We start from the raw sequence: 12,921 nt of genomic DNA, 5'->3' as shown, positions 1-12,921 counted from the left end.
TGTGTGTTTGGTAGAGGAACTCCTGGTTTTACGGTTGTAACAACTTCCTCTGTAACTGGCGGGTCTTCACCAAAGACTATTTTATCAGCACATTTTCCCCGCTTCCCTCAGAGGCTTTTCGGACTGTTCAGGTATTCCACTTCCTGCATTCTCTCACCCCACTCAACCTGAGGTCTCTCCCTCTAGCTTCGAAAGATTACGCCTCACACTCTGCGTCCACCACTACAATTTGAACAGAAGGAAAATGTGGACATTCTGGAAATCTATGTGGGTCTCAGCTGAGAGGACACAATCAGAAACTTTTCCCTTATTTTACATATAGTTAGTAAGTCATTTTTGTGCTATTACCCCTTTAAAACCCTCTAGACTTGTAGTAAAGAAAAAAAAAAACACATAGAATATATGCTGGTCATTGGATTATAAATGACATCCCTTTACAAGTCATTTTAAAAGGCATAAAGGGGTTCTACTAGGGAAACAAAAACATGCCCACTTTAGCCAAGAAATAGTTGTAATACTACTAATATTATAAATGTGAACGTTTAGATGTTTGCGTATTTGTTATTCAATCACGCAAAAACGGCTGAACGGATTTGAATGAAATTTGGCACACAGATAGATTGTAACCGCGATTAAAACATAGGCTACTTTTTATGTCGGTAAATGATATGGTGTCACAACTGTTATGAATTTATGTTCATATACTATATTAAACTGCTCTTATCTCAGCTTCTGAGAAAGCCAGGGCTATTATCGCTCTGTGTAAACACACTAACCCTCAGTGATTTGTGTACACACATTTGCATATTATCTGATCTGCTCCAGGCAGTGCTGACACACTGGATAGGAAAACACCTTTAATCCTAATTGGCAGTTTGCTAATATTAAACATGCCAGAAAAAAAGAAAATCTAATTTGTTGCAAAATTCTAAAACGACAGCTATGAAGGTAGCCAGAAGTCACAGAAATGTCCTCAAGCAGAGCTGACCGGGATCATCGTCGCCAACAACACGCTCATCGATGTCAACAACGCACTCATTATATGGAGTCCCAACTAGCTGCTGAAACAATCACAGGCACGGTACGAGGAATGACTTCAGCAGCAGGCCAGCTTGACAGCTGCCAAAACACCAGAGCAGGCAGATCATCAACATGCTCATTATATGACGTCCCAGCAAGCTGCTGAGATGCTGGAACAATCACAGGCATGGCGTAAGGAACAAGTTCAGCAGCAGGAAAGTTTCAGAGCTGCCGAAACGCCGGAGCAGGCAAACCATCGATGCCAACAACACGCAGACGAAGTCGCGGCCAGAGACACACACACACAAACGACATACAAAATACACGAGTGCAAAACTGGGCAATTCTTATGGGGCCACTACACAAACAAAAAATTAACTATACCCACGCGGAGCCGAGTCCTCCTGCTATTTAAATGTACTACAGGTAATAAATCTTAGTTGTAGTCACTTTGAAATTTAAAGCCTGGCTTCATCAGACCCATCCCATGAAGATAATGCACGGAAGTAGACATGTTTTCCTGATCCTGGTGCACTTCCTTTTTTATTATTAATTATTATTATTATTATTATTATTATTATTGTTTATTGATATAGCACCATTAATTCCATGGTGCTTTACATTTGGAGGTTACACACAATACACAAAATATACAGGTAGATATAATACTAACAGTGACCGACTGGCACAGTGGGGTAGAGGGCCCTGCCCGAGAGGGCTTACAATCTATGGGGGAAGGGGGGAGAGACAGAAGGAGTGGGGGAGACTGTATAGATGGTAGTGTAGTGATAGTGTTATTGGAGGTTGTAGGCCTTCCTGAATAGGTGAGTCTTCAGGGCCTTCTTGAATCCTGTGATTGAGGGGATCAGTCTTATGTGTCTTGGTAGGGAGTTCCAGAGTATGGGGGATGCACGGGAGAAATCTTGGAGGCGGTTGTGTGAGGAGCGAATGAGAGAAGAGCAGAGTAGGAGGTCATTGGAGGATCTGAGGTTACGTGTGGGCAGGTAGCGGGAGATTAGGTCTGAGATATATGGAGGGGCCAGGTTGTGGATGGCTTTGTGTGTTAGCGTTAGTAGCTTGAACTCAATTCGCTGGGCTATAGGTAGCTAGTGGAGGGACTGGCAGAGGGGAGCAGCCGATGAAGATCGGGGGAAGAGGAGAATTAAACGAGCAGCACAGTTTAAGGTGGACTGGAGGGGGGCGAGGGTGTTTGCTGGGAGTCCATGGAGAAGGGTGTTGCAGTAGTCTAATTGGGAGATTATGAGGGCTTGGACAAGCATCTTGGTAGTTTCAGGGGTGAGGAAGGAGTGGATTCGATGGATGTTCTTGAGCTGGAGGCGGCAGGAGGTGTTGAGGGTTTGAACGTGTGGCTTGAAGGATAGGTCAGAGTCCAGGATTACCCCAAGACATCGGGCTTGTGAGACAGGGGTAATTGTGGTTCCGTTAACTTTGATAGATGGGTCCTTTAAAACCACCACTTGGCTATCAGAGGATGCTTAACTGCAAGGCAACTCCAACCAGGGAGACAAGAGGGTCAAATGTCTCAACTGGCTACTAAGATGATAGTAAACAGGTAGAGATATTACACTCAGAAGAATAGGGATGTGATGGCCAAATCAAGCTCTATAAGTTTGTAGACTTTAGAATCATTCTTTACAGGCCTCAATCATACATATGGCAAACACACACAGTATTCTACACCATCTCTAAATCATACCAGTCATTATAACTGCAGAGATGCACAGACAAATAAAACAGAAAGCAAGTGTCAAAATAGGAAAGAAAAAAAAAAGAAAAAAAGCTGCAAATCTTTAGGCTCCTACACAAACATAATTTTGTGGATGAATATCTGCACAAGAACATATCACATAATCTTGTATAGCTTTAAAGGGGTTTTCTGGCCATTTCATGTCAACATGTCCTTAGCATAGGTCATATGTAGAGGAACAATGAAGGTCCACGACCGTGTACCCCCCAACTAACAGCTGCAGTACTCCAGTATGACCACTACACAGTGAATGAGGTAGTCTACTTCTGGCTCCATCCACATGTACAGTTACGGAATATCAAACAGCTGATTGGTGACGGTGCCAGGTGTTTGATCCCCACAGATACCAAAAGGATTACCTATCCCAGTGATGGCAAACCTTTTAGAGACAGAGTACCCGGACTGCAATCCAAAACCCATTAATCGCAAAGTGCCAAAACAGCAACTTAACCCAATACTGTGTTGATCCACAATTGTGGACAATTACAGACCCACAAAATACAGTTGTGTGAGGGGCTTTACCAAGCTTTCAATAATACAAACAACTTTGTACTGAAACGTAATAGTTTGTATTTGGTACTTTTGAACAATAAATGTTCACCATTTACACCATATCGGATAGGTTTTATAGTGACCGTGCAATATTATTACAGTCTGTACTAACATCTCATGTATGATATAAAACAGATACTGTGCGATATAGTGACGGGACCCAACACAGTACAGTTTGCCCCACAGTAGCCCCCACACAGTATTATATGCTCCACAGTAGGCCCCCACAGTATTATCTACTATACCACAGTAGCCTATGCCCACCCACACAGCATTATACTTTCTTGAACTCCCACGAACAGCAGCCGGGCGTAGTCTTCTGATGAATGACGTCACCACGCCTGCGCCAGGGCACAGGTTACACTCTGCATTCACAGTAATCCACGATCCTACAGACTCACAGCCTACACTGACAGCTTTCAGCTGAAAGAAGTGGAGTACCGGTTTTCCCTTTAGTGAGCGACGTCACACATGCCAGCAGAGACTCGGAGCGCCTCGTCTGGCATGCGTGCCAAAGTTTCATCAACCCAGACCTAATCTATGGGTAGGTCATCAGTATGAAGAGACCACACAACCCTTTTATCAATATCTCTGAAGTAAGCTTGGATAAGGGAAAGTTTGTAAATGTACTAGCGTGTTTTTAGAAAGGCTATTTGTCTCTTACCTTTAGACGTGGTCTCCGCACCGCCATTCCTTAGAAATACCATTTTTTACCTGTATGCAAATGAGTTCTCTCGCAACAATGGGGGCGGGCCCCAGTGCTGCCAGAGAACTCTCACCAGCGACGCCTCCATCTTCAGCTGCATCCTCCCCTTCTCTTGTAGTCTTCCGTCTGGGTCAGCTCCGACGCCTGCGCAGTCGGCTCTGCCAGTGAGACACTAGTAGAGCCGATTGCACATGCTGGCCGGCGGCCATTTTTTGTTTGGCGTAGACTTAGAGGAGCGTACTGCACGTTCGCGCAATTGCGGCCTCGAAAAAAAAGGCCGCCAGCCGGCATGCGCAGACGGAAGACTACGAGAGAAGGGGAGGATGCAGCTGAAGATGGTGGCGTCGCTGGAGAGAGTTCTCTGGCAGCAGTGGGGATGCCCCGTCACTGTTTTAGCGCTGGGGCCCGCCCCTATTGCTGTGAGAGAACTCATTTGCATAACGGTAAAAAACGGTATTTCTAAGGAACGGCAGCGCGGAGACCACGTCTAAAGGTAAGACACAAATAGCCTTTCTAAAGGCTATTCTGACATCTAAAGCACAAAAAAAAAACAAAAAACAAAACAAAACACATATTTAGTGGTAGAATCCCTTTAAAACTATTAGAAGTCTTGTACCATGCTGATACTGCTGAAATTGCTGACAGTTTGTACCTAGCACTAGTATATAGAAGTGTGTTCCCATCGTCCTTTATATGTGGCACATTGTGTTACTGCCCTTTGTTTCTACTTTCTAGCACTAACTAATTATCAGAGCAGGACAGACAAAGGTCTGAAAGGGGACAGTTTCAGGTCATACAAAAAAAAAAATTATATATATTTGCTGACCACAAAGAAACATTTTATGGCTGGACTCATGCAGGACATGCTCAATGTGCTGTACTTCATATATAGTTCACAATCACACACTGTTTATCCACTATAGTTTTCTGGAACTTCTAGACAATCCTACATATGTTCTCTATATTGGCTATATTTGGCAAGCCAAAAATAAATAAATGAAGACACAACCAGGTTAGCAGTACACTGTGATACAACTTCTTATCTATACAACCAGCCAGTGGGCAACTACAGTCTTGTGGGCCCCAGTATAAACTTTGATTTGGGTCCCTAACCATTCTACAGCGTATTCTTCACAGCAACCTTTATGGGTGCTGCAGCGGTATCTTAGATATTTGAAAGGGAAATTAATATAGCACCCTCATATGTGGTTATCAAGAATACCATGAGTGAACAGAACAGCGCTTGCCATGTAAACAATACTGGGAGCTGCATGTTTGGGAACACATAAGTCTGCGTGGGTCTATGAGGGGAGTCCAATACCAGGAATCCCCACTGATTAACATTTTGAAGGAACTATAGTGCTATAGCACCTTCACTATTTACAATGCAAAGTAACTGTTTTATAGTGACCATGCAAAGTAATTACAGCCTGTAATAATAGTGCACGACTGCAATAAAACATTGTGTGTAACGTAAATCATGAAGGGTCCACCCCCATTAGAATGTCCCGCAGTGGCCCCGCGCAACACAATATGCTCCCAAGAGACCCTCTCAAGCCACTTCAGGAAAACCACACATTAGTTTTGATTAATATTCCTGAGGACATGTGCCCTAGGGTTACGTGGAGCATGTCAGTGGAATGACATCAGCACGCCCCATGTGACCACTAAGGCCCAATCACAAGCCACAAGAGACCCAAAGACTTGGACTGTCGAAAACCCAGTAGAGGAGAGTATAAGCTTGTTGTTTGGTTTTTTTTTACTCACCTCCCCTGGGCCAGCTTCTATCGCAAAAGGGGCTGGCGGCATGTACATACATGACACTGGACCCATTTCCATTTAGGAGATGCAGAGATAATCAGGTCAGGCATTCCCTGACTGCAATCATCCATGCCCCCCTCCATGCCCAGTCACAACCCCTGCAACCATGATCATTATGCCACATCAACCAGCTCTACTGGACGCATAATCAGCAACAAAAATACACTGTATTACTGAAATCTAACAATAATACATGGAGGCAGTCCAGAACAAAACAAAGCAAATAAAATGTCAACTCTCTCCCCCACCATGTGAACTTAAAATGACCTAGACCGTTTATTCATTGAAGTCAATGACTATGGAAGCTAGGATTTAAACTAGCTCCTACAGAAAAACAGAATGTGATGGCTTTACTCAAATAAAGAAATTGGGAAAGGGGGGGGGGGGGGGGCAAGACATCAATAACATTAAAATAAGACCGTGACACAATATACCTGAAAGTGAGGCCAACATCTGTAACAGCCTCCCCTTATATCACAAACTATATTCTCACAAACTATGCTACGCCTTTGCCTAAGATGATAAACCTTGAGTAAACATACTGGTAACAGATGATGCATGTACAAACAAGTGTGTACATTACAGTAAAGCTTAGGTGACAACCAATACAGCCTCCATTACAATTCCTACACGAGTTGTCACAGTTTCCCAGACCTCCAATAGCAGAACTACCTGTTAGATCACACAAAGATAATCCAAGGATGTATCAACTACTTCAAAAATAAAACGAAAATTAAATAAAAATGGATGCCTCGGCCTTACCACTGGTCAAAATTAGTCCGGGCAAAAATTTAAAGAGGACCTTTCATGGATTTGGACACATGTGATGTTATATACCGCTGGGAAGCCGACAGTGCGCCAAATTCAGCGCACTGACGGCTTTCCTGATCTGTGCCCCGGGTGAAGAGCTATCGGTGCCGGTACCGTAGCTCTTTACAGTCAAAATATAACAACAGATGTCTATCACCGTCATATTGGAAAACACTACAGATAACAGTATATTGAGGAAAGAAAAATAAAATATAACTTTTATGAATGTCTTGTGTTAAAATACTGAGGATGTCTACACAACAGCGAAACACACACAGGCGCTGTGTGTACCTATAGCGTAATGTGTGTTCCCTTGAGAGAGTAAAAGATGACTGCCTCTCCTCCAGGTATTTCAAAAAGCCATAGCGCGCACAGCACTTTAATGGCTCGACCAGATACCCATCAATTTTCACCTGGGATTGGGGTATAGCACCCAGGATCAACCCAGTGGGAAAAATAAACTGTCTACGCAATATACTGATAGACTGACATGTCCTTCTCATTCCCACAGTATGTAAATATGCAATGTGATGAATTCAGCGCACTGTCGACTTTCCAGCAGTATAAAACACTGTATGTGCCCAAATCCATCAAAGGTCCTCTTTAATGTCAGGGGGGGTAAAAAAAAAAAAAAAAAAAAAAAGTGTATGTGATTCATTGGGGAAAATGAGTTATTCTTAAAAGGGCTGTACATAGAATAATTTAATTTGCTTCCACTAGGAATCTGGACCAGGGGTTCTGGACAGATTCCACCCCCAGTTCGCATGACAGGAACTGTCTCCTAAGAATACCCATTGTGGACCCTTCACTACTTCCATCAATGCCAATTAGGTTTTCTATTGACAGGTGGGAGGGCCTGGAGTGTAACAGATAGCCAAGAACTATCCACTTCACAGAGACCCTGATTAACATATTAGGTGCTGAATCTAAAAGCACCAATGGCTCAGGAGTTATGAGGGCTAGAGAAATAACGGTGTTGGAATCAGTGGAGCTGTAGGTATTGAAAGATGAAAAGAGTTCAAATTGTGGAGGGAGTGAGAGATGCTCTTTACATGATACCAACACATGGTCATGCAAATGCCAAGAAGAAAAAATTAACATGGCAGCACTCAGCAATGCAAATGAATCTATGCTTTTTGAAGACAAAACAGGAAAGACCACCCATACTGAACAACAACCTGCTTAAGGCAACCGTGCATCCTCCAGTCAGAATAGTCAATACTGACTGTTTATAAATGGTGTCTACCACCCCCACCTAGCAGATTTAACTTCTACCACCATGTTATGTAGGTCACTTTTCTAGATTTGGGGAAAAACTTTGAAATCTTATGCAAATGAAGAAGTTGGTGCACTGGTGGTAGGCCTTCAGTCCTGGGATCACTGCTCAAGATGGATGAGTTTGAGTGGCAAGAGCTCTGGTCCTAGGTCTGAAGGCCAAACCCCAGTGCACAAAATGCCTCATTTTCCTCCAAATCTGCAAAAGTGACATACATAACAAAGGCATATTGTTTATCACTATAACGTGCTTGGTATCACAGTGGTGGCAGTTCAACATACTTGGGGAGTTGGATTCAATTTTAAAATACACAAGGAATAATGCTTGCTGACCATGTTACTACCAAAGAGAAAACACTAGTACTGACAAAGTGAACTGGAAATCATGATGGGAATTGTAGTTTCAGAAAAGATAGTCAGAACTACTACAAAGTACTCACACCACCTATGGTCAAATAATGTGAAGCAGTCAAAACACCAAAACCAGGAAAAACATACACTGTGAAGAGCCTGATCTGCACCGAAACCCCTATAGCTCGATATGCGTTACCCATACATGCCAACAATTTTAGACAATGATCAGGCAAGCGAACCAAGGCATTGGCAAAATCAGCAAGTTCACACTAGCACAACAATACAATAACTTGGGTCAAGCCACACTACGTTACAGACGCTCAGTGCTGAGCCAGCAACTACTGGACACCTATACACAGCCACTGGACACCTATACACAGCCACTGGACATATATCCGTACACGCACAGGACACCTATACACAGCCACTGGACATATATCCATACATACGTACACGCACAGGACATCTATACTCAGCCACTGGACACCTATCCATATATACATGCATACACAGGGCACCTATCCAGATATAAACAGCCACTGGACACCTATCCAGATATACACAGCCACTGGACACCTATCCATACATACACACAGGACACCTATACATATACACAGCCATTGGACACCTATCCATACATATACACAGCCACTGGACACCTATACACACACAGGACACCTATTGTCACGGAGCAAAGGTATACGTCTTCCTCCGGATGGTCTTTTGAATCAACAGGGACGCAAGAGGTCGGGAGACAACAGCAATTTATTGTAATCCACAAAGTTAGTAGCCGGCGGCGGTCACATCAACCGTAATAACAATAAGTCCACAGAAGTCACAATCCAATGATAGCTTTGGTTCCTTGGTCCTGTAACTAAATTCTGGCTCTCTGCAGAGCTGTGCACAGGCCGGCTAACACATACTAACTCCTAGCTATATACTATATACTAAACTGTTACACCTATACCTGGGGGTGGGAAGGGCTGAGTCACAGATCCTTCCCCCCTCACCTATACCAAGGAGAGCAGACTCCCTGTCTACTATGGACAATGCACCATCCAACATCTTGGAGACACTGATCAGATTATCTCCACCCATTGTCCTCACTAGTTAGAGGTATTTGCATACAATGTGCTAACACACTAGACCCGAATCAGCCAACTACACACTGATGTTTACAACAGGTTAGAGAATACATTCCACATGAAATATATATTACACATTGCCTATAGTATAGACTCTAACCATCCCGTGACAACCCCTCCCCCTCTCAAAACATGTGCATGACACAATTGGCCTACACAGGTAAATTGGGGAATGCACATCAGTCTCTATAGCTCATATTTCCTCCTGCCGGGATAACCCATCTGCGTTCTGGTGTTGGTTCCCTCGGCGGTACTGAATGGTAAAGTTGTAGGGTTGAAGGGCTGGCATCTGTCAGAAAATCCGGTGGATCCATGTTGGCTTCTCCCTGAGCTTGGCTTCGGGTCACTGCTCCCACAAAGTGGCACTGTAGATTTCCAACATCGTTGCCTAACAGAACATCGGCCGGCAGCCCGCTCATCACACCAATTGTGCATCGTTTTGGTCCATAACCATAGTCGAGTTCCACGGTAGCTTTAGGAATACGTCTTTGAGTACCCCCTGCCAACTTGATAGAAATGCCAGGGCCCTCCTCTAGGGCCTCGGGTCGCACAACTCGGGGGTCCGCTACCGTTAGGAAAGCTCCCGAGTCCCGGAATCCAACAACTGTTCGGCCATCCAGTAGGACCTCCTGCACGTGCTTCCGCTGAAGGTTTGCGGGATGTGTGGCGGAAGGCTGAATCCCATAGACCCCTGGAGGTGGAACAGATGTGTCATTCATGGAGTCATCTGGAAATGGGGCCAAACTTTCTGTCCTAGGAGTGGTTCCCAGGTAGTGAATAGGCCGGGATGCCACGGTGGCCCGTGCCCCCATGTTAACAGGGCAACTAGCTTGCAAATGTCCAGGCCGCCCGCACCCAAAACATCTGCGCTCTAGCATTCTTCCAGTAGGTCGTTGTCTAGGGACAGGGTTGTTCATAGCTGGAGGCCGATGGGCTGGGACAGGGGTAGAGGGGGAATTGTAATCCTGAGGCCGGGCACGAAAGGTGGTTGGCTGGCTGAAGGGTGTCTGGCGGACTGTGGTAGTTTTCCGTTCCTCTGCAAACAACCTCTTCCACTGCGGCTTGATGGTCAGGCCCTCATCTGCAAGAGAAGCAGCTTGCTCAACTGTGGCTGGGTTCCGTTCCAGCACCCACTCACGGATCTCAGCGGGGCACTGGGAAAAGAACTGTTCCTTAAGTATGACTTGGAGGATCTTATCGACTGTGACAGCCTCCTCTCCTTCTAGCCAGCGCTTGCATGCTTGCTTCAACTTGTGGGCGAACATGTGGAAGGAGCTTCCCCCATTGTAAGACAAAGAGCGGAACTGAACTCGGTAGGATTCTGGAGTGACTGCATAATACTTCTGCACCGCTCTTTTAATGGCCTCATAGTCCCGCTGATCACTAGGGTCCATGGCTCTGAGAGCTTCCGCAGCCCCATCTCGTAGGTGCCCCACCAGATACCGGACCCAATCCTTCTCTGGGACTTCCATCAGGCGGCACTGGTGTTCGAAGTCCTGAAAATATCCATCAACATCCCCAGCCGCTTCCTCAAAGGTCTTGAAGTGTTTATGGGAGACATATGGTGGTTCTCTCACTGTTGGGCTGGGGGTCGACGTTTGATTATAATTCCTCATAGTTATCTCAGCCATTCGCATTTCATGCGCCATTCTTTCCTTTTCATACGCCATTCTCTGTTCCTCCTTCTCCGTTTCCTGAGCCCTCTGTAATGCTCTACTCCTTTGCTCTGCAGTTGCTCCTAGCCCCAGCACTGCCAATTCCTCCTCATACAAAACAACCCATCTGCTCTTTTGGGTCTGTACCTGCCACTCCTGTATCTCTCCAGTCTCCTGGGGGCAGCCCTCCTCATGGTCGCTTTGCAGGGTCATCTCCTCCAGTGCCTCGATCAGTTGCTCTTTCGTTCTTCCCTGGTAACTCAGGTTTAGTTCCCGGGCCCTTACTTGTAGACTTGCCATAGTCCAGTTCCTGTATTCTGAGGTTGTGGCTCCATTAATCGCTGGGCTGCTGTAGTCCATCTCGCTGTCCGCTGTTGATCCCACCGCTGCCAACCAGTTGTCACGGAGCAAAGGTATACGTCTTCCTCCGGATGGTCTTTTGAATCAACAGGGACGCAAGAGGTCGGGAGACAACAGCAATTTATTGTAATCCACAAAGTTAGTAGCCGGCGGCGGTCACATCAACCGTAATAACAATAAGTCCACAGAAGTCACAATCCAATGATAGCTTTGGTTCCTTGGTCCTGTAACTAAATTCTGGCTCTCTGCAGAGCTGTGCACAGGCCGGCTAACACATACTAACTCCTAGCTATATACTATATACTAAACTGTTACACCTATACCTGGGGGTGGGAAGGGCTGAGTCACAGATCCTTCCCCCCTCACCTATACCAAGGAGAGCAGACTCCCTGTCTACTATGGACAATGCACCATCCAACATCTTGGAGACACTGATCAGATTATCTCCACCCATTGTCCTCACTAGTTAGAGGTATTTGCATACAATGTGCTAACACACTAGACCCGAATCAGCCAACTACACACTGATGTTTACAACAGGTTAGAGAATACATTCCACATGAAATATATATTACACATTGCCTATAGTATAGACTCTAACCATCCCGTGACACCTATACATAGCCATTGGACACCTATCCATACATACAAACTGGACAGTTATCCACACCGAAGACACACAGCACATCCCTCCGCCTCACACTGCGTTGTCACCTTGTAGTACACGTCGAACTGGATGTTCTCGGGCAGGCTGCGGATGTCCCTACGGGCTCGGCTGTAGTTGTCCACCACTGCGGAAATGGCCGTGTTGTATAGGGTCTCGGGAATCCACTCCAGTTCCACAGCTGCCATGTTTCCCGGTGCCTCGGGCAGAGCTCACCGCTTTCCCCCCTTCTCTCCGGTTAGAGCGACGGCCCAGGAGCTAACCCCTCCTTCCTTGTGAACTACAGCAATAATTTCCGCCAGCTGCCACCCCGCTTCCGGGTTCTGTACTACCCCTCTATAGCCAGACAGTTCTCCACACCACTGTCATAAAGGAGTGCTGCTCTTATTTATTGTTGTAGGCTAACATCTAGCTTTCTACATCGCCTTCATCGCGGGACGTGAGTAGCCGCGGCAATGACGTCATCACGCACAGAGGTAGTGGCGTAAGAGGAGGATCTGGAATCAGTTAGGTGACAAACTGGTCACGTGAGCGTGATGCAGCTGATCGTTCCAGGGCAGCCAACAGAGCGCTGTCTGGGTCGTACTTTGAGCGCTCTATCCAGCTGTACCTCTGTGTGTTCTACCTCACTGATGCATCACGAGAAGTCCATTAGTATCAAGAATATAAATATGGCCTACTATGCGATGAGGACTGCTTGTCTCCTGTAATGACAACTGACCAGCAGACAAGGACAGTTCTTATGCAGAAAGCCCAATACTAAAATACTTGGCAAGTGGCAACAACTCTAT

General features: G+C 45.5%; 1 protein-coding gene across 1 annotated transcript in view; it reads right to left on the bottom strand.

Moving 5' to 3' along the window:
* Nucleotides 1-12,568, bottom strand: part of APPBP2 (amyloid beta precursor protein binding protein 2) — a 46,620-nt gene extending 34,052 nt beyond the window's left edge. Inside the window, exon 1 of the mRNA XM_075264771.1 lies at nt 12,181-12,568. Coding sequence (XP_075120872.1) covers nt 12,181-12,318 — 138 coding nt within the window. The 5' untranslated portion in view covers nt 12,319-12,568. The remainder of the gene's footprint in view (nt 1-12,180) is intronic.
* Between the last annotated feature and the right edge of the window lie 353 nt (nt 12,569-12,921).

The sequence above is a fragment of the Leptodactylus fuscus genome, chromosome 2 (genome assembly GCF_031893055.1).
Source record: "Leptodactylus fuscus isolate aLepFus1 chromosome 2, aLepFus1.hap2, whole genome shotgun sequence".
NCBI lineage: Eukaryota > Metazoa > Chordata > Amphibia > Anura > Leptodactylidae > Leptodactylus > Leptodactylus fuscus.
This window is presented reverse-complemented; position numbering and strand designations above follow the sequence as displayed.